Source organism: Engystomops pustulosus, chromosome 6 (genome assembly GCF_040894005.1).
Source record: "Engystomops pustulosus chromosome 6, aEngPut4.maternal, whole genome shotgun sequence".
NCBI lineage: Eukaryota > Metazoa > Chordata > Amphibia > Anura > Leptodactylidae > Engystomops > Engystomops pustulosus.
In genome coordinates, this window is record NC_092416.1 from 40,892,429 (window position 1) to 40,915,546 (window position 23,118).

The 23,118-nt window shown below is 38.7% G+C and overlaps 1 protein-coding gene across 2 annotated transcripts in view; it reads left to right on the forward strand.

The window, feature by feature from the left end:
- Positions 1 to 17,188, forward strand: part of ZBTB16 (zinc finger and BTB domain containing 16) — a 90,190-nt gene extending 73,002 nt beyond the window's left edge. For both annotated transcript variants that reach the window (XM_072155837.1, XM_072155838.1), the window contains exons 5-7: positions 10,327 to 10,497; positions 15,096 to 15,263; positions 15,599 to 17,188. In XM_072155837.1, coding sequence (XP_072011938.1) covers positions 10,327 to 10,497; positions 15,096 to 15,263; positions 15,599 to 15,828 — 569 coding nt within the window. In that variant the 3' untranslated portion in view covers positions 15,829 to 17,188. The remainder of the gene's footprint in view (positions 1 to 10,326; positions 10,498 to 15,095; positions 15,264 to 15,598) is intronic.
- The last annotated feature ends 5,930 nt before the right edge of the window (positions 17,189 to 23,118 follow it).

A 23,118-nucleotide genomic window follows, 5' to 3' on the forward strand; every position in this document is an offset into this window, starting at 1 on the left:
TTTACGATGTTCAGTTCCCTACCCGTGACCTTGGTGTAGCAGTGTCTGACTTTAGCAGCTTGTGGTTTCATCAGGAGCCACCAGGTTTCTATACAGTATCACATCAGCATCCCAAAATAGGTTCTAACAAGTCACTGGGACAAGTCCACTCTGAATAATCTATGAAAAAGCCTCTATTGGTGTCAGAGTTAAATGTCTTGTATTCCTGTCCTGGCTTGTACAGTTAAAGATAATCTTGGAATATATACAGTAAGGACATCCCAGGTAGTGATGTCGCTCTTATCCCACTTATTGAAGTAAGTGGACAGGACTCTAGGTGAAAAGACAGTCTAATTGTAGCTAATATGATCTTCTACTAAATGATGACCCCCTAAGGTGTAGGTTCTCGTGCCATCTGCAGAACCAATGTCTGCCAAACTTTTCACTTTTACAATATGGGTCACCCTATAAGGTTGTCGTACTTACCCACGTAAACTTTATTAGGTGGCCAACCCACGTAAACTTTACTGGTGGCCAACCCCTTTTAAGTTTGTTATGGTCTGAGCCTTTCTCTCTCTGTTATCACCCCATTGTTGGTTAAGTTATACAATACATAAAGACAATACATTTATAGTAAGTGGATAGTTAATATAATCTATCTTAATTATAACTTCTGGCCCAAGTGTGAAAACCGCCAGCTCTACCCTTGTTATTGCCACTCTTACAAATAGAAGTAGATGAATGATAAAAAGGCCACTTCAATATGTAACTTTGGCTCTTTAGCTTTTTAACATTTCCGACCGCCTCCATTTGTAATCCCCATCACAAACCCCACATATTTTCCCATGACAATGCCATTGGTTAGGGATTAGCAATTTGGCAGATTTGACCTTTCACCCCTCTTTCACAAAGGCGACCTGATTATGGAATGAGCGCAGGTTTTCCCTGTACTTTGCCATAGCACAACTTCAGATTAACCCCTTCCAGGGGCCTCTGGTAGACGTCCTTACCCTGATATTTTTAATATAGAATTTCGCAATGCATGTGACGCTGGTCACTTTACTCTATCAAGGCTGTAATTGTCTGTGGATTCCTGAGTGACTGTAATTTATTGTGTAGAGAATGTCTTACTATCTATGGGCTGCCCTTCTTTTGTCTGATCAGATGTCATTCAATCTGTTCACGTTTATTCAGAATAGTGTGTTTTTTAGTCCGAGAATGGCGAGATACATAAAATAACTATTGATCTTTCCATAGCAACACTCTTATTCACGCCGAGTTCCAGAATAGTTCCTTTTAAAGCTTTAGGATTGATTATAAGCTTTGTCCAGTCACAGGGTCATCTCGTGCTTTGACCTAAAGCCCCCTCGTCTTTGTATATAGAGGGTCTGATCAGTATGCAGACACAAAGCTCCCCCTCCCCTCGTCTTTATCCCACACTCATTTTTCTTCAGGAAACAAGTGAGATGAGAGGGAACAGAAGGGGATATTCCCTTTTCCCTCCTTTTTGAAGCACAGGGGGGATCTTATTTACAATCCTCATCTACAACTGTATTTGGCTAGAGCGGCTAGGAAATACATTAGAGGTCTTGTAAAAGGACAATATTGAGGATGAATTTAATTTGCTTTATGTCTTGCTACAAGACTAAAAAAATTGTAAAACAAAGTAAAAAAATAAAATAAATCGAAAGAACCAAATGAAAGTTTGTCCCACCCCACAATTGACACCCTTTTATTCATGTGTTGCTTCCTTGTCTCAGAGGGAGGCTACCAAAATTGTTAGCAACATAGATTTAGGCCGACAAAATGGACTTTATCGGATAGTAAATATCTTATAAAGAAATCTATAAGAGATGACCTGAATAGTAACTATGCAAGAATATACATAGCCAAATCCTCTGACTCTCATGGGTACAGATGACTAATATGGTCTAATGTTTGGAAATTGGAAACCCTCCCAGACAGATGCTCTTGAGGGAACGGTATAGTAGGCACATTGAAAGCGTGTCATGCCTAATCTATTGTATTCATGACCTATAACCTGACCATATGACCATGACCATAACCTGGTAACTGGTAAATCCAGGTACACAGTGTGAACAAGTGAAGAAATTTATGGGGCAGCGTCAAAAGTAATTGTTTGTCATATTGCGGCCAAGTCTTTACATCATTGGTCAAGGAGCAAATTAAGGTGTCCATACTCTCCCTGTCCCATACATAAAAATTTACCAGGCTGTGTATACAGTATTTAGAAGATTTCCCTGTATAAGTAGGTTAAGGTGTCGGACTGAAGACTATTGTAACAACGTGCAAATGAACATTGGCCAAAACCAATAGATTTTGGTACCCAAAGTAAACCATATTTGTAATGGAGTTCCCTGCCATTTCCCATACAAGATACTTGGGCATGGATTGGGCATGGCAAACGTCTCCTAAGATGACCAATCAGTTGTTCTCTGTAGACCTATTCAAGGGGATAAGCTGGGTATCAAAGTTAGAATATGACTGATCACTCATTCTGTGGGGCTAGCTGCCAGTGTTTGACCATTTCCTACAGTCTCATAAAGAATGAATTGAGTATCTGTACTTGCATGACCAGCTGATGCATTCATACAGGGCTACAACCTTCATTCCTCTAATCGGTGGAGGTCCTATAGGTTGAATAGTAGATGATGACATACATTTCATCAAACTCCTTTAACTTTTCTAAATGGTTCATCTCTGAACGGAATATATTTGTATGTCTATATACGAAATGCTCTAAATAACGGATGTGCTCAAGAGGGAACCCTGATAATCTTTCCATTGACCAGGGACAATGGTTTCCTTGTTTGTTTGGTGCAGCATCTGAAAACCATTGGCAATTTCCTGTCTTATAAAGTGACTAGAGACTTCATTCTCATTGGACAGATTGGCACAACTGGAGTCATAACCAATTAGTGGTGTGAGTCCAGGTGGCATGTGTTTTTCTGCATGGTGTACATGGCAGCTGTTTCCTTACATCTAAAGCAACCTTTAACGTACAATTGTCAACTCTTGTAGGACACCTTTTCTGGTTCCTAAAATGACAGATTATAAATTTAATACATTATTATAACCAAGAAGATCTTTTAGACATTTTCTTCTGTGTCCAATGTGTCAGCTGGAGATGTTACAAAGGGTAACTGCTGGATTACTGGATTGGGTACTATACCCTGTTGTGGATAGACTCTTTAGTACACATTGCCCCTTTTAACCCTTCAGGAGTCATGAAGGTTAAATGTATTTTACAGTAGGATGGAAGCCTCTCTGGTGTCAAAGGCTTTAACGTCTCTCTGTCACTGGCTTCATTCAGCCGTCCATGGGGACGTCCCTAGCACGATTGTTAGTGGCGGCCCCTCTCTTTTGGAACCCATTGGGGAGGCAGACAATGGACAGAGGAAAAAGAATGAACCTTGGCTTGTCCCTATTTGAAAAGACTTGGGACAGTGAGGTCAGGGTGAAGGGGGTGTGACAAATATGGCCTCTCATTCACAAGGGACAGGTCTTTGTGCTCACGCTGGCCAGATGGCCTCAGGAATAAATTAAATCCAGTCTAGCGCAGGGATGCCGCCTGAGAATGTGTTATTACCTCATGCTAAGGTCTGGAGAGACGACTGTTTACCAACCTATCTTCTTTTCATCCGGCCCATCTCAGACTTATGTACTACTGGTTCCATATAGACTTAGTTAGAAATCTGTATTTCTCAAAGCAGAATTTCCTATCCACGAATCAATATTTAGTCTAAAAATTTGAAGATTTATTCAATAGCATGGAAATGCATACAAATCTTTAGGCATCTGCACTATGTTGACACTTTCACATTTAGGATACCCTCTTGGTTAGGACATTTCCCCGTAAGGGCTGTATGCTGATTTGAAGCATCTTGCACAATTTCTTCTTTAAGAGTACACTAGGTGTAAATCTTAAATTGCTTGACTTGCATGATACAGTATGTTGGTGCTCAAGACTGTTCATGGGACACCTAAAGAACTTTATTCATGCTCACCGGTGGTCAAGACAAGTTTACAAGCCAAGTTTCTTGGCAACTTTCTAGAAGTGTACATAAGGATCCTAAAAACCTGCTAACACGATTCTGAATGTACCTAGAGAACAGCATAAATTGCAGTAAAGCAGGTGTATCTACAGAAGCATTTGAGATGTAGCAAGACTTTACTGTAATTTGACTCTAGATCTCTTGACATACACCAAGTTTCCTGGGAAGACTTGATTCACATGTGTAATAGAGCCTCTGATTGGCATCACGTTGCACTCGTTTCCATGAAATGATGGAAATCTGTTGAAGCTATAGGCACAATTGATGTCTGATGAGAAGGATTTGCTACATCTTTCTTATTTTTGCATTTTTTTTTGATGGGCCAGAAATCTAAAATTGAGACTGCAGATGTGATCCTAGCAGATTATCATATGACGTGATATATTGCAGCTCTTGGTATCTGTGACCTCTTTACTTCTCGCTATGAACTGCCACAGCTGAGCTCTTCATAGCTGCATTAAATAACCGAACATGCTGTATGTAGAATGGTGGACCTACAGATGACTTCATTGTAATGATATTCTAGGCACCTGTCCCACATAATGTTTCATGATTTTATCCCTCTATGAACTAGTCAAGGTTTTAAAGCTCTTGTATTCCAGTGATGGGTAACCTCTGAATTGGTTTCAACCTAGACATGCCATTTAGATTTTGATTTTATGTTTTGTCTGTGGGGAAAATCTACACTTAAGGTTTTCTATGTACACAGCGCTAGAAAAGATTGCGATAATTGCTCTTCAATAAATTGCTACTCTATCTCTAGCACATCAGTTTCATCTATATTATTTTCTTGCCCCCTAAACCCAGCCAGAAAGGGAGGGTGGATATGGAGTGAAAGAGGTTGCGAAAGAAAAGGTACTCTGCAGAAGTCAGGCTCATGCCCCCCTTAACACTTCCACCCGTCCCCTCTCTCTTCCTCAGTATGAATCCGCTGTATCTCATTCCAAACACTAATTCCAGTTTAATTGCCACTGGCCCCGAAGCCTCTTCAATAGGAGCTAACAAATGGTTTGCAGCCCGCAAAGCTCCGTCAGGCTGCATTTTAAACGAGGCTCCCTCCGTCCGGCTCGCATGCCAATGAGCTAGCGGAGAAACGCCATGTTTACTAATTACCCACTCTGACTTCACACCACAGACTGCTAGCCGGCTAGAACGTCTAAACTATATCGCCTCGGTGTGACAAAAGAAATTATTGCCATGAATAAACCAAAGTACTTTTCTTCATAACCCTTGAGATGCCTACTAAGGCTGAATAATGCCACAAATTGCATTGTGTTTGTGTCTTAAACCATATGAAATATTCGGGTTATCTACCGAGCTGTATCTCGTGTTGCTGTGGGCTTTCATCACAGTCTTGTATTGGATTAAGACTTGCCCTGGAATTCATCATATAGGTTGTGGCTGCTCAATGCAGGTCAAAATCACAGTTAATTTTAGAATTCGTAGTGATCTTCACTGCTCGTACATTCTGGTAGAACAGGTCAGTGTTCTGTAAAGTCTGCAAGGTTATAGTGTTCCTCTTCCAGAAAATACACTTTCAATTCCACAAAATCTAACAATTTTAGAAGGTCACCCTTCATTGATATTCTATAGTGTTGAATAATCTCCACTTGTTCCACGTTTGTGGGTCTACTAACAATGGGAATCTAGGGGCTGATTCCAATACTTTTAACAAGTTAGACCGATATATAGTTTAGAGGGAAGATATTTAGTATAAGATGGTCCCGTGCTTGAGCTCATGCTGGAAGATCGAACAATATGCTTAATGTGTAATCCTTGTATCTCTTTATCCCTCAAATTGTATAACCAGTATGTTCTATGGAGATGTATCAAGGAGGCTTGTTTGGAATCTATCTTGAGATAAACTAGTCCAAACAACTGGACAACCATTGAGCTGCAGGTTCTCAATTGTGTTAAAAACTGTGTAGTTGCCATCTTGGACAGAGTGGCCAAACATAACCTTCCACCCCCAATTACATAGTCAGAGATATTTCTACCATAGACATTATGGCATATTGACCTCTGGGAACCAGACCAATCTCCTAGGTGGACATCCAACTCCTGTCATGAATGCAACGTGCATGGATCATGTAGGAACTCGTATGGATGTTTATGAATTAACCGGTTCAGATATAAAGTCCTATGAGGGAGATCTGCATCCATTGGACATTTGATGTGCCTTGTTTTGACATAAAGGAGCCCTCCTAGTATGAACAAGGCATAATGGCAGACATATATGCACTAAATCATGGATGAGACCCGTCTTCCCAGGCACAGTTGGTCCATTTTGTTCCCAACAGCTGCCATTTCTTTTTATCCAAAGACAAATGTTAATACTTTGTATTGGCCAACTGCATTAGAGCCCCCAACAACAAGATGCCTTCATTTCATCGTATTCTTCTGTCACTTTGTTTTCAGAGCTTTTTAGATTGTAATTAAAGAGGGGGGAAAAAAAGTTAATTTCCTGCTAAATGAATGGTATACATTGCTCTCCCCTCAGTATTTCGTCCTTGCGGCCGTGTGGCCTATTGTTCCCGTTACAGTATAGGCCGCTTGCTCAGACACTATTTTGGTTACCGTGGAAATGAATAGCTAGCCTATTCCAGGCCTCTCTTTGCATCCTGTATAAAATGTCTTTAAAAGCTGCTTAATTTGTAATCTTCTTCTAAAAGAGAGAAAAAGCCATTAAGACGTCAGTTCTCTGAATAAGCCTTGTGTCTCTGTGTGTTTATTTTAATTTATTGAATACAATTTTTTTGTATTTTTTTTTTTCCCCTCCCTAAAAGATCTAGAGAGGGGGGAAATACACCCGCTGAATAGCTAATTCTACAAAGCGGCAATTCTGGGTAATTTTGCCATGAATAGTTCGGGATGAACATTAATTGTCAACATACACCCCCTTGCGATAATGCAATTTTTATCTCTTAAATCGTTTGCGAGCAGCAATTAATTGCATCAAATAATAGTATACATTTATACATTTAGCAAAACGGGAACAATCTCGTTTCTCTAGATGGAGAATAATGTAAGCACCAAAAAAAAAGCTGTTTTGAGGGCGGGTATTTTTATTTTAATGGCTTTTTTATTTGTATTTTTCCATTTTTTTTTTTTTTTTTTTTCCTGTGTTTTTCTATTTTGTAAAACAGAAATGACTTTTTCATCAATTGCTGTAGAAAACATGGGGTTTCCATTTGAGATTCATTATACTTTCCTTTTGAAGGAACGATTATTACATGGCTATTATATTCAGTTATATATTTTAAAAAAACCTACAGCTATAAATGTATAGACCTGGTCTCCACCAGGTTCAGTTGGTCTTTTTGAGATCAAATCCACCTAGAGATATAAAATTTTGTGACATGTCAGCTTCTCGCAAACTTTTATAGTTGTACTGAGGCCCTAAGGAGGACAAATTAAACTTTTTATGCTCCCTGAAGATTAAGACTAAGGAAGGGGGGGGGGGGGTCGAATAAAAAAAAAAAAAAACATGACATTTGTGCTCAGGTTACTCTATCCACTACTACAATCAAAGATTTTTTTTTTTTTTCAACATCGGAGCTATGTATTCTACAGTGCAAGATATTGTTGGGTGTCTAGAAGAAAGCACCATACTATACAGATCTTATCGATCGCTTCTTCTATGGTCCCAGTGGTCACGTGATGATTGCATTTTCTGCGTTTGTCACCAATTTTAAGTTGTGACTAGCGTGTCTCATTAACTCGCTAGTTATGGGAATGCAGTAACATTTTAAAAACATGACTTTCCCAACTTCCTGTTCTGCAAAAAAAAAAAAATTAAAAGAAAAAAAAAATTGTTTGCAACTCCCAACACTTGTATAAAAATTAATATTTGTTTTTCAATTATCTGTATAAATCGACTTTTTTTTTTTTTAACCTTCAGAAATGTTTTTTTCTTTTTTCAAAAAAACCCACAAAAATGTAAATCCTGTTTTTCACAAAACTTTATTCCTATTGAACAATGTTTATATCCATTGTACAAACAGACTTCTTTTCAATCATCCAAAGAGTCTCTTCAAACCGTACACAATAAAAACCTTTATAGTCCAATGACTTCTGCATCTTGAATTCTTTTTTGGTCTGTGAGTTTAGCCAAGATACCGCCAACTTAATAAGCCTTTAACTGGGAGGAGTCTAGAATTGCTATGAAATACTAAAGGGGTATTTTCATCAGGGCATTTACATTTGATTGTACTCATCTGCCATATACTTCAATTGCATGGTAATTTAAAAAAAAAAAAAGCATGTACCAGTGTGAAGATAATTTCTCAAAAATGTAGTCCTGTTGTCCCTTAGAAACACGATAGCTGCCCTTGGATACAACCACCCCAGCACTATGGCAGCGGTGCATGCATGTTCTATTGAACACTGAATTAATGTGGTCAGGCAGGGCTTATTACCACAAACGAATAGGGGACATGCAATAACTTCTGGCCAATTCTTAAACGTTTCTTTGTGGGATTACTATAGCAGAGGTGGTCGTATCTAAGAACAACAATCTCTAGGGACTAAATGACTACTTTTATGGGAAATTATTTTCACGCAAGAACTTTCAAATGAAGGATTTTTGTGTGTGTGTATAATATTAATATAATTATATATTTATTTTCAATTTTAAATGTCAATGCCCAGATAAGATTACCCCTTTTAAGGCCCAAAATATTCCTTTTTTTTGTCTTTTTAATCCTAGAATACATTTGTGAAGAGAATCTTCTCCTTTTGTAGAATTCAATTTCCCTTCTTGGCCCTAATTAAGAAAAGACCAAAGACATATTAGTTTGTGGAAGCCTATGGGAATCATTAGCCAAGTTATTTTCAGTTCTTTGGAAGGAAATTGCTAAGACATACTTATTATTATGTTTTGTGATCTGAGAGCCACAATCTAATGGGATCCTCTGCTCACCTTGTGGGGCCAGAGAAGAAAATATTTTATCATATGGGGTCAAATATTTTCTGTGTTTTCTGTCTGTTGATCCTGGTCTTCTTTGTAGTTTTGCAGTGCAGCCATGTATAATTCCTACATGAGCATTTTGGAATATTGGCGTATATTTAACTAGGTAGACTAAAGGTCTTCCTTTAAACTGAAGCTAAATATTCCATTATGTTGCCATTTACATTATACTAAATCAAAGATGGTCACAAGGGACATACACACTTATTTTCTAAAAATATAAAGAATGTATCTACCGCAATATTTTTAGATCTGCCCATGAACAAGAACGTTGTGAAATCTATGATGTGGACACAAGAAGAGTAAGATGTATTTTTGAGCTATGAGTCATGTGTACCCCAAAACATACCTGCTTAGTATATCTGCAGGGTTCTACTAACTGGAGAAGTTAAGAGTGTGGCTTTTGGCTTCCATTGAGTTGGCATTCAAATAAGAAGTTATGGAATAGTCTATGCTGCTGTAAAAAAGGGGGAAGGATATAAGGAGTGCCCTATGATCCAATTACCCTTTTCTATCACAATAATTAGCATAAAGTAGCTTGCGTTCCTTGTATTGGGCTCAAAGAGCTTTATTGTTATACGGTCGGTGGGGATGATGCTCAAGTGAAACAAGGTAAGCTGAAGTTCCCAGGGCAGACTGCCACAAAAAGAAAGGAGCTGGACTTCTGACTTTTTGCTATTTGGAGCTGAGAGAAATGTCTATGGTCATCAAAATAATTTTAATAGAAAACCCCTTTAAGCCTGATAGTGAAATAAACGTGGAGTAGATGAACTCCTCCATTATGAACCTTACTGGATGAATTTCATGTGCTTTGCCCCGGCACGTTGCCCAGCAAATGTCTCATTGGTGAAGTACTACCCAAAGTTATTAGCTGGTTTGGGCTTCAAAGATTATAGTCCCTGTGGTACTGTCAAAGGTAATATTGATCAAATGCTGGCCAACATGCTATCTTTTTATTATGCAGTGTCATGATTAGTTCTCTTTTTGTAGTTGTCGTCAAAAGCTTCACATTATATTATTCCTCTCGGTAATCTAAGATTATATCAAATGTTTGTTGATGATGATGTACTGTACTGAACACTGAATGAACAGCATGGTTGTACGTCCTGCGAGCGGCTACCACTCTCCGTAATGAACATGTCGATAGCCTCCTCTGCAGTGCATAGGTTGGACACCAGGCTCCTATAGGGAGAGACAAGGCTGGCTGCAGCATGCTCACGACTCCTGCTGTGTCTTCAGTATTGACCGATAAAAGTGGTAGAACCTTTTAAGTGACCTCCTGCCTTCTGTATCTCTTTTCAGGTTCTGATATGGCGGTGTTCTGTCTCCTCTGTGGGAAGCGCTTTCAGACTCAGACTGCTCTCCAGCAGCACATGGAGGTCCACGCAGGAGTGCGAAGTTACATCTGCAGCGAGTGCAACAGGACTTTCCCTAGCCATACCGCACTCAAACGCCACCTCCGCTCTCACACAGGTAACAAGAGAGTTTACAGTACCATGGACAGCTCTGCTCAGTATGTTACTGCTATGAATTCTCAATTATTCCTGTATCTCGTGAACAGTAGATAGATCATGGAACTGAAGACTCTCCCTGACCCTAACCAAAAGCCTCGCACTCGGCCAAACAAATTCCCTACTCTGTCCTGAAGAGACGCAACCACGTGGAAACTGTGGTGTCTACAGTTGGGAACGTGTTCCTTCTTTAATAGATAAATAATTCCACGTCAGGCTTCCTGAAAGTCACGCTTGATGGTATCGTCGCTATTTTACAAGGTAGCAAGGTTTTCCTTGGCTCATCTAGGAAACTTATTTGCATGTGACCTAGTATTAAGTCATCAGAAGATTAGTTGATGGAGTGAGGTAACATGTTGCATATTGCAATGAACTTGTAGATTCTGGTTAAACCAGAAAACCATATACTTTTTAAAGGGAGATCAAGAGGGGAGTTTACACATTCTTTCCTGACGAAAATCTCGCAGTGAAGTATTGCAGCCCGTAGTCCAGAAGGTTGGACTGTGAGGGCCATGGACCATGTTCTAGGGACCACTGATATGGAGCTGTCTATTCATAGGATATAAACCTCCGATTAAAAACGAACAATGCCGAACCAAAACTGTCCCCCACCTCTTGGTTGGGGTCACCTTAAATAACTTATCAGCAATGCACTCTTTCTTCCAGACATCAGAATGTATACTTAAAATCCTGTAAAGTGTTTCTTGCGCCATTCACGGCAGCTCTTTTATTCACCACCGCTGACCAGCGCTCGACATTTTTTTTTTTCTCTGGCGAGAAGGGTAGGAAGTGTAATAGGTAGACAATTGATCCCCCCCCTCCTTGTCTTGTGCTGCAGAGCGGCGCGTGCTTTCATTAATAATGCAAGAGGTGTCTTCAGCATGCGTGCCCAGTCTGTGTGCTTAACATCAGCAGCTGTGTTTGATAGCAAAGCCACTGTCAGCCTCCTGGCATTGATTTAGAGGGACTCTTGATGTACTATCATAATAGCTGTGCAGTAGGGGTGAGAAGGAGCCCTGGGTTACCGCCTCTCTTCTGGCCACAGGCGTAGACGCATTTACACAAAATAAATTAAAATGTAAATCTTCAACAGGGATAAAGTTGATCCTAATGGGCCACAGTTCAATGATGCTGTCATTTTCAAAAAGTTGTTGCCAATTCACCCCCCCCCCCCCTTGTTTCTTTGTCGTGAGATTTGTTAATTTCATTATAGTAATGGGCTTGTCGCATTTAGCAGTTTGCCGGTATGAGCTGCACCCCATATATCCCTTCTGTTATACTAATAAGCCATTTGAAAGAAAGTCCTAGGGATGTTAAGTATCATTTAGCAGAACTTTCAAAACTTTTTAATTTTAAAAGAACCCACACATGAATGCATCTTCCATCATAGCTTTCAATTACCTCTTAAAGGGGTTGTCCCACAAACTAAGATAGGGCCTAACTTTCTGATCGGTGGGAGTCTCAGTGCTGAAACCCCTACAGATCACAAAAACAAGGGGTCCGAAGGAGTCCCAGGTACCTCAGTCGGACCCCTCGTTTGCTCCCGGAGATTAATGGAGCAGATGTCCGCGCATGACCGTGGTCATCTTAATGGAGCTGACGGAAATTGCAGAGCGTTGCCCTATCTGTCAGCTCCATAGAGATAAATGGAGCAGAACGGTCATTCACGGCCGTCTGTTCCATTAATCTCGGGGAGCAACGAGGGGTCCAACTAAGGTACCTGGGACCCCATTGGATCCCTTGTGCTTGTGATCTGTTGGGGTCTTGGTGATGAGACCCCCACCGATCTGCAAGTTCGACCCTATCCTGTGGGTTCGTGGGACAGCCCCCTTTAAGAGTCTGGTGGGTGGATCTAGAGTCTGCAGTGATTCAAAGGAACAAATTAAAAGGTTAATTGAAATTTTATCTCCTCTATATTACACTGCCTTCAGAGCAAACTCTGTGCTTGTTACGTATTCAGAAGAATAAACAGTTAGAAATTAAAATTTTATCCCTATAACTGTTCAGTAGTTTTGAGCACATGAATCTGCAGACTGTTTGCTTATTGACCATACTCTTTTTCTGAGTTGTTGTCCTGTAGCAGCAGGACAGTGAAAAAGAAAGCATTTTTATTCCAGGAATGTAGCTGCACTTGGTGCACTGGTATGTAAGATCTGACCAAACACTGTTTTCTAATAGATGCTGCTACAGAAGAGCAAAGGGTAGTGTAGCGGCACATTGAAGAGTTCTCACTCCAGTGGACCCAATCTAGATAATTCGGATCATGAAACTTACATTTTTCTGTCTGCTGCTACTAACGCACGCACAGGGTAGATGGTTAGTCTCACAATCTGTGGATTCAGTTGTGGGCACCTTCAAACTAAATGTTAACAATTTTAAGCGTATAAAAATAAGCCAGTGTCCAACCCTCTTTCAAAGCCCAAGATTTTGGTGGTCATCATCTAAAAGACCTTCTAAAAAGCTTTGAGGCAATTGATTTAAAGGACATCTACCACCAAGATGAAGGAATGTAGACCAAGCACACTAACATGCTGGCGTGTGCCCCCTGTGGCAGGATCTGCTCTTCTTGACGCTTTCTAGGCCATAGTTTTTTTAAAAAAATTTGGAAAATGAGCCTTAGCGGCCAAATGTTCCATTGACACAGATGGAGCTCAAAGCCCCTTGTGCTCATTTGCATAATTTTCAAAGCCTTTTTTTTTTCTAAAAACCATGGCATAAGAAGTTAAAAGAAGAGCAGGTCCAGCCAGTGGGAACACACACCAGTATGTCGGTGTGCTTGGTGTACATTCCTTCATCCTGGCAATAGATGTTATTTAATATGGTAACAAAATGGCAGTTGGGATTTGGTACAAAAAGGGGAGGAGTTTTAGTATAGTCTCTGAAATTAAATATCCTCTTCAAGTAAGTATACAGTAAAACCTCCTATGGTCGTATGTTTTAAATTTTTTACTAGTTACATTGTGGGAAAATGGAAAGGGACCTTTGTGAACCATTGACCCAAGATCTCATGTTCATGAAATATTTGGGCATTGACCATATAGGTGAGAAAGTGATTGATAGATTTTTCAAGGTGTACATAGCAAGCACTTCCATCATCCATTTATCATCCCAGGTGCCTGCGCTCTTCAACTCTTCTCCTCTCTTCTGCAGTACAAACACTTGTTTAACACAGTCACAAGAGGCCGATTATGCATTACTTGATCTTAATTATGTACTGAAGTCTATTAAGAATTACACATATTAGATAGATTAAGGGCTGCCTTTCTGTTTTGCAGCGTTGTAACACTTTCTGATCTAGTCGCGGATACAGAAGATTAGAAGCACCTGTTTAAAAAAAGAACAAAATAAAAAAACTTTATTTGTATTTTTTTTTTAATCAAATGTTTATAGTTGGGAGCTAGAAATAAGGAGCGTAATAAAAGAATACAAATAGATGGAGCACATGTAACCAGGAGGACAATTTATGCAGAGGCACAGCCGCGGTCTGACACCAGGATAATGAAAAAACGTAGGTCATTGCGGATGACTTAAAGTCTCCGGGAGTCGGAGAAAATGTATGAAGCAACGAGAACATTACACGCTTGGCAGGCCGGCCGAGGAAAAAATACAGGCGCCCTTGTTCCCCCGCCGTAAACGCAAGGGCCTCCGATCCGCAGCCCGCAGAAAATTGCAATTACAGTGACAAGTGGAATCAGTAATATTTTAAATATTCATGAGCTGGGGCTGCGGTGATCAATCTGGTTTTATTGTCCTTGCTCTGCCTTCTGACATAAATAAAGAGCCACGGGCCTGTCACCCTCTTTATTATATTTTCTGTCTCTAGTCTTGGCTGAATGTTGGAGAGGATGTGTGCCACATAAACAGGGTGTGTTCATGTATCACCGTCTTATGTCTGCACATCCATGAGGCACATTATTTGTATGTTCATTTCGATGATGTGTGGTGAGTGCACACACATTTTGTAGTGTCTCTTCAGGTTTTCTTTTTCTTTTATTTTTGCCTATTTATTTTTTTTGGTGTTTGTTTTTCATTTGTTGACATTGCTGGTTATGTTACATCCCATCATATAGGTGGTTCATCTATTTGAAGGGGGAGACATTGCCCCCAAAATGTCACCATGAACGAAGGGCAACTACCATACTGTTGCCACCATTACCATGATATTGATATTCCATGACATATTCTATTGCCACATCCATGGCCACATGCAAAAAAGCAGACCAATCCAAGACATTTTGTAATAAGTTTAAGACCCCTCTTGATCACGTGGATTAATGTCTTTTTTGAGAGCAAAAATATCATAGCCAATGGGAACCAAAAAGTTATTCTGATCACCATATTTGGGGTCAAGAAGTATTTTTTTCTATACAATGAGCCAATTGGTGTAGCTTTGTAGCAGTTTTGACTTCCGCTGGATTAACTCTAATTATAGGTTCGGTTTCATTGGCTTTTTTTTTCTATTTCGCCCTTATATATTATACTTTTTACACGTACATGAAGTATGGACCATTCTTTACTAGTTCGTTGAATTTGCAACCATCTTTTTTTTTTTTTTCCCAGGTGACCATCCATATGAGTGTGAATTTTGCGGAAGCTGTTTCCGGGATGAAAGTACATTGAAGGGCCACAAGCGTATCCACACTGGAGAAAAACCTTATGAGTGTAACGGCTGTGGGAAAAAATTCAGTCTAAAGCACCAACTGGAAACGCATTATAGAGTTCATACAGGTAAATTTTGGAAGGTCATGGTAACCTTTTGCTCTTATTATCCTCTTCTATACCCAATAAATGTGCCCTTTTTCTTAGTAAACTAGTAAGACCCAAAAATATTTTCACTGGTTTCCAGATTTTAGTGCCAATCAAATCCTATTATGTCCTAAAAGTAGAGACTATGTGGCCATTACATGACCAGCAGAGTGCCCTCCTCATTTTTGCTTCAAAAAGAGGGTTAACCTTTCTGCTTGAAGCCTCCATCTTTGTTATATTGGCTTCTGTTGCCTTGAAAAACATTTTTGCAATTTACTGTTTTTGACTTGCTTAAATTTGCGTCTGTGTTTATTTAGGTGAAAAACCATTTGAGTGCAAGTTATGCCACCAGCGCTCTCGAGATTATTCTGCCATGATCAAACATCTCCGAACCCACAATGGAGCTTCTCCTTACCAGTGCACCATCTGCTTGGAATACTGTCCCAGCCTATCTGCCATGCAGAAGCACATGAAGAGCCACAAACCTGAGGACATCCCTGCTGACTGGAGAATCGAAAAGACCTACTTGTACTTGTGTTATGTTTAATGGGAAAAGTGGAAAAATTGTAAGGGAGGTGTTTTTGAAAGTGATATTGGGAAGGCTGAGCAATACAAACCTCTAGAAAAACAACATGTACTTAAGAGCAAAAAAAAAAATCAAACACATCCATCCTTCTTTGGCTTTTTATGTGGAAGGCGTTGTTCTTTTGAAAGAGACTTGCTAACAGTATGTTCCTCCTCCCCTATATTCTATGGGCTGTAGACCTGCTTACTCAATCACACAACCCATGAATGATTTTTTTTTTCCAGAAATGGATAGAAAAAAAGTTGAGTGAAATAGTTTTTACTCGACAGCGCAGTTCACAGCCCGGTATGGTTTTCCTACTGGGCCACGTAAAATTTTTGGATTTGCAGAAATTTTCACTGCCGAAACGATGTACAATTGGAGTTTTTCATTGAACATTTCATCATCTTGAGACATGATTAGATATGGCCTTTTTGATGTAGATTCTTTAGGGATGAGTATAGTGACCAAACCAGATAAACTGGATTGTTTCAATTGAATATTGTGCTCTAGTATGGAGCATCAACCGTAATACCACTTGGTATTCCTCAGTCTTTGTAGCACTGTACGGGGTTAAAGCCTCATATTTAACTTTGCCCTCTAATCCACTTAGTTCAGTTTGGACGTAAAGTTTGTATGTTTCGTGGGTTCCTAATGTTCCTCAAGTATATCCACCATTTCTCAAAATTTACGGAAGTTTGGTAACTTGCCGTAATGCCTTGGAAGATTTTTTGTTTTGAAGCTGAGCACTTTTGAAAGTACTTATTCTTCATGATGAAATGGGCAATTTTACTGACTTGGAAGCAGCTAGTAATCCTGGAAACAAAAAAAAAAAAATTTAAAATGTGGTGTTTTTTGTGATCTTCTAAAAACAAACTAGCAAATGATCTGAAGGATCAGTTGCTTCTAAGGTGATAATTACCCGACCAAACCTTTCGACATTAGAGCCACTATGGTAAATGGATGTGTTTGGTTCATTTGTATGTTTCCCATTTCTACAGAACAGAAACAAATTGAATTCCCAACGTCCTCTTGTGACTCTGCCATTCTTGTTTTTGGAGGCCAATGAAATAATAGGGGGCTGCTTCTGTGTATATATTCTTATTGTTCTTTTTTTGTGTGTGTGTTTAGCACATTGTACTTGAATTTTTTTTTTTGATGACCTCATGTTTAGTGATGCCTAATTTTGAGGCATCTTTGTTTCTTTTGACTCATTGTAGGAGAAATGTGCCAAATCGAAGATGGGCAGAACGACAGTGTGTCATTTCTTTGAATTTTTCTTTTTTGTTTTTGTACCAAATATGGTATTAAATTTAGGGTTGACTTTGCCCTTTCGCATTGCTTTTGGGCTTTTTTTTTTTTTTTTTCAACTCATGAAAGCTACCTCTTAACTTGTTGCTCGAAGGGATACCTACAACACATTTTATAATAATGCTTTATAGGTGCCTCTGACAGTGGCTGGGTTAATTATGTTATGTTTCATTTTTTTTTTCTATGCCGTTCCATGTTAATCTTATTTTACGCTTAATGAAATCGTTATTTTCATCTCATTTTTTTCATTGCTATTTTGTTTTATTTCGTGATTTAAGCTGCATTTATATAAATATAAGAGGTGTAGGGGATTATTTTGTAGGTAGCCTTACTTTGGAAAATGGGAGATGTAACAGAGGAGAAATATTGACCTTTATTACAAATGGGCCAAACGTTTTGACCCCTTGGTTGTATAAAGGGGGTAGGATACTGCTGTTTTCTTCTGCCATTTTATCTTTAAAGCTGTTTTGATTGGTAAAAATGGCTCCCCACGTTAGAGACTTTTTATTGTAGCTCTCAGAAGTAGGGGGAGGGGGACTGAAGGATCTGTGGTTGAAACTTGAATTTGTGAATAGAAGTTTAGATGTTTTTTTTATTTTTTATTTTTTTTTTATAATCATAATGTGAAGGTGATTGAAAGTATTAACTCTGTTGGCAGATATAAATATATATTTTTCACAGTATGTATCAATGCTGACTTGTGTTTAAAAAAAAAAAAAGAAAAAAAAAAAAGTGTTAGCCGGAAAATATTCAAGGCAGAAATGTAAAGTCTTTTGCGAAATTCCTCACCAGACACAGGAAAAGGGATTATAAAATGTAGTTCCACAAAAACAAACACACACTTTTTTTTTTTCTGTCCCCTCCCTAACTTTCTCCTCCTCAGACTTCACAAAACCGTGGAATATTGTTGGGGGAAGGGCAAATATACACAAAGTTGTGATATTTTTGTAATATTTGTTAGTCTTTTTGTCAGTTTTGGGCCTACATATTCTGTATATCTATATATATATTTTTTTTGTAATGTGAATCCGACTCTGTGTGTAGGTATGTATGTGTGTGCGTGCGTATGTATGTGTGTATATGCGCATGGTCGAGCTGTACCCTGCGTGTTCAATTGTATTGAGAGTCATACAGTATTGTACTTATTCGGAGACTTCGCTTCTAGCTGGCATTGGAATGTAATCCTATCGTTTTCCCATACAAGAACCTGACAAATACTTATCAAAGCTGCCATTTCAGACTTTTTTAATTTTTATGTGGCCGGTTTATTGGTCTACTCGTGGCACAGAGTCTTTGCCCTTTTTTACCATTTCCTTTTCCAGGTCCCAATTTTTCATTTTGCTTATAAAATAAAAACTGATGATCTCCTTTAATGTAAGAGCTAACGTTTCGTAGATCACAAAGCCTTTATGATATCAGTACCACTTTTTTTATAAACTTTTTTTGTTTTACCCCAAAATATGCTAATCCATTGATATGATTCCACTTCCGTAAGAAAACATCTATCATCATAATCAAGCATGATAAACCAGGGGAAATGACTGATAGATCCTAACACCTTGTTTAGGGTCTACAATTTATCTGTTGCCTCCTTCCTTCTAAAATCAACTTTTTTAAAATTATGTTAATCAGCTAGTTACCCTGTTGTAGCTACACAGACTGTTAGTGTGAAGGAGTACTACAACCCTTCCTCACCCCACACACACACACAAGCTCCCTGCTGCTGTGATTACAGGAAGTGCAAGGGGATGGGGGGGGAGGGACTGAGATGTGCTGTTGCACAGTGTAACAACAGCTTGTAAAGCCAGAGAGCAGTGGGGATCGGGCAGCCCTTCTGGCTCATTATCTTAATTTTGAAAGTTGACTTTAGAAGGGAGGAGGCCATGGATAACAAATATAAGATGATTACTACAGTTACGGTGCCTGGATCTAAGAGTAAGTGGCCTTGGTTTATCATTCTTGATTTTGATGGTAGATTTCCTTAAAGCGGATTGAATAATTTATATCACAAAATAGTGTTTTTGTCATTTATACAGTATCTTTGCACAAACGTACAGAGTTTTAAAACGTGGAATGTGTTCAAAGCCCTTGGGTGTTCCCATAGTGTTAATACATGGATTATTCTATTACTATTTGTGCCATGATATTCAATAAATATTTTTTTTTTTTTTACATGCCAGCTGTATTGTCAGAGAAGGTTTCATAATTAATTGTGCCTACAATGTTTTTTTTTGTTTTTTAAGATTGAAAAAAGAAAATCTAAAAAAAAAATGCAGGAAAACTGTGTCCAGCTACCAAACATGTGTATTAATAATAATAAAAAAAAAAATCTGCTGCAGTTTATCACAAATGTTCTGACTGCAACCGGACAGCATGTTTTGGATGGTAGTTCAGGAGTGGCTAATATTCCCAAAGTTGGCAATTTCGGCAAAATGAAAAAAAAAAAATTTAAAAACAACCATTTAAATTTTGTAACCTAAAAAACTTTGCTGTTCTATGAGACAATGTATATGAATATGCATTTCAACAAGTCCATTTTTTTAATTTTACAAAGATGCAAAAATAGATTCCCCCCCCTATGTGAAGGCTATTGTGTTATTTTCAAGGTTCACTTCTAAGTTGTAGACCTCCTATAATTTGAGGTTAGCGCAGTACACTTAAAGGAAACCAGTTTCTAAACAGGAAGGACTCTTGTGTAACCACAATGATTGCGAGAGTCATGTTTTTTGGGTTATCATCAGTTGGTTGTGAACACAACCCCTCAAATCCGGGTCAGATTAATCTGGGGAACTTCACCTGACCCTACATAGACTCCTCCAATGTCACTGCTCATCCAGTCACTCCCAAAGCGAATTCCAAAGCAGTCAGCCTGTTCGGTTGTTCTTGTTGTACCTCTCATGTTGTGTGTTGCATGTGCTTTTGTAAGAGGCCTGGATAAACGGCAAAATTATCTGTTCCATCTATATGTGTACAAATATTGTAGCATTATGGACCAACAGCCCTGAGGGGACCTAGCAACTTGTGGCTTCCTTTACCTTCCCCAGTTTTTGTAACATTTTTATTCCGTTGTTGTTTTTTTTTGTTTTTTTTTGTTTTTAGTTTCGGTTTTCTTCATTTTTTTTTTTTTTTTTCGTTAGTCTCCATATTGTAACAGCACAAGTGCCAGTCGCAAAAGCTGTCAAAAATGAATAGAAAGAATCGAAAAAATGTATAAATAATAATGCTAATAATATTAAATAAAATGGAATATAGTGTTTATGAATGGATATTAACCATTTTTTTGCCGTTGGGTTTGACAATATGCTGCCGGACCCTCGAGCATCAAAGTGATTAAATGTTAAGTCTACCTCAGCACCCTTTGCCTAAGTTTATTGGGTGCCCACTGGTTACGTTGCCTAAAATACTTTTATTTTCTTTCTTTTTCTTTTTTTTTTTGTCTTTATCCCTTTTTATGTTTTTAGTTTTTTCTGTATTTTTTTTTTTCTTGTTTTACCAAAACAGAGGCTCATATAAGGTGAAAAACATAAATTGTAGCCTGCTAGTTGCTTTGAGCGATCTTGTATCGAGCTTTAGCTGGTGGTGTAGCACAAGTGGGATGTTTTTATTGGACCTATTAATGCCGATACAGTGTTGGTGGCTGTGAGTTATTGCAATAATGCTATTCATGTATCATGTAATCATTTGTGTATATTGGGTTTTTTTAACGTTCAACCCATCTGGTGTAACATTGTGGTAACCATTTAACCCATGCTTGGCTGTGTTACCTGTGTTTGCAAAAATTTGTAGAGTTTTACCGTATTAAAGGTGGGAGAAGAACGACAACTCTATCCAATAGGTCTGAAGCAATGACTCGGCAGTATGGGAACCACCGCTACCTAAAATTTGTGAGCCTGCCTAGACACTGACACAGGATTATGACGGTCCTATAGCACTGTAGCTCTGCGGTCTACTGCCCTCTCATTTTTACTTGAGAGCCATGACTATGTACGTGTATCAGAACGGTTCGAACTTGTTATATTTTGGAATTTTTTTTTTCCCTCTTGGGAGTATGATATGGTTGCTACTCTACAACTATATCAAGTCTAATTCTGACTATGTGTAGGCTGAAATTACGACGCCACCACTGGTTCGAACATACATACGTTAAGATAAGTTTTCTGCTACATCATGTATGTTGCGCTTTAGAAGACTTTGATGTCTGCTTTTCAATGGAAGATGAAACTTGTGCCAAAGGGGGATCAATAATGAGAGAAAAAAAAAATTATACTCCCTTTTCTGGCATCTGTACTTTTTTTTTTGTTATAAAATATTGTATAAGTTGCAGTGGTAGAGATAATCCAGCCATTGTATCTGTTCTTTTTTTTTTTTTGTGCCAATATAGCCTTTTGATAAGATACACAAAGTGCATTGAATATAAGTTTAGGTTAACACATGATATCTGATACCTTATTGAGCTTCTGCTTTTGTAAATTTTGTGTTGCTTTTGTTAACCTATTTGCAAGAGATTATTTTATTCTTTTTTTGTTTTGCTGAGCAGACGCAGTAATCTCCAGAGGGCATAGCTACATTACTGACTCTTTCCCTCTCCGTGCCACTTTCTCTATCCACGCTGTGTAGACAAGCATCTCTTCGTAACTACAGTGTTTCCCATTCTATCCCTTTTTTTTTTTTGTTTTTTCTTTGTCTTTTTTTTTTCCTTTGCCGGAGAAAAAAAATTTGAATAAAATGCTGCAGGATTTTTTTTCTCTCTACATTGTCACTAAGTGAAGTTTGTGCCTTGTATAGCAAAGAAAATATTTTTTACATCCTACTAACAGTAAAATAAATTTTTTTTGTAGTGAACATTTTTTGTATTTTTATTTATAAGTCTCATAAAAAAAACAAAAAATAGCAAATGTTTGGTTGTATACCTTAAATCTGCAGTTAGAATAAAGTTAATTCCATTGTCATATTGGTCATTTCAATTTGTCTTATTTTGTCCTGGTTTATTGACACAACGGCCATGTTTATTAAAGAACATGCAAACTCCTTGCACATGTATTTATAAAGTGTCTGTGCCAGTCGTGTCGCAGCTGCACTGTGTCCGACAAGACAAAACTTAAAGGATATCTATCAACGGGAGCAAGGATTGTAAACCAAGCACTCTAACATACCGCTGTATGCCCCCTGTGGCAGGATGCTCTCTATGTCCTAGGCTTTACAAATCGTGCAACTGAACCTGAGGGGCTCTAGGCTCTATTGACGCCCAGAGTCCCTCAGGATCATTTGCATAATTTTAAAAGCTTTTTTAATTAAAAATCTGTGCATGAAAATCTTAAAGAAAGGCAGATCCTGCAAGAGGAGGCACACACCAGTATGACTGTGTGTTTGGTTTGCAAACCTTCTTCCTGGTGGTAGATGTCCTTTCAGGGGTGTGTTACTGCTTAGTTAGAGTTTGCACCACAATTCTGTCTGCCTCACAATTCTGCAGCATGAACAAAGTACACCAAAAACACTGGTGCACACCTCCCAAGCAGTGCAGGGGGCGCCAGATTCATAAAGACTGTGCACAAGTTTTGATGAATCTTGTGCCCTCTGCAGAATCCACAGGCAAACTTGTCGCACTTACACCACCTTTGTGGTTTGTGAGCTGCAGAGGGTACATGACGAGGGTGAAAAATAGATATGCTGCCCACATATTCTCATGAGTGAAAGTTGGTTTATGTTCTGAAAGTTTATGTATATTACATTGACAATTTACTGATATCTACCATACAGATAGTCTAAGATTTGGTTCGTAAAAGCTTTGTCAAATTTTTCAAAAGAATTGGTTCAGGTCTTAATCTATTCTGTTTGAACCAATGTTGGTCCGGATGTCCTGAGATTGGAACATAACCACAAACATACAAAATTGTCATAGAAAACTCCTATCTCTTTTCTCATTTACCCTAGTGCACACACTGAACATGTCCAGAAAACGAG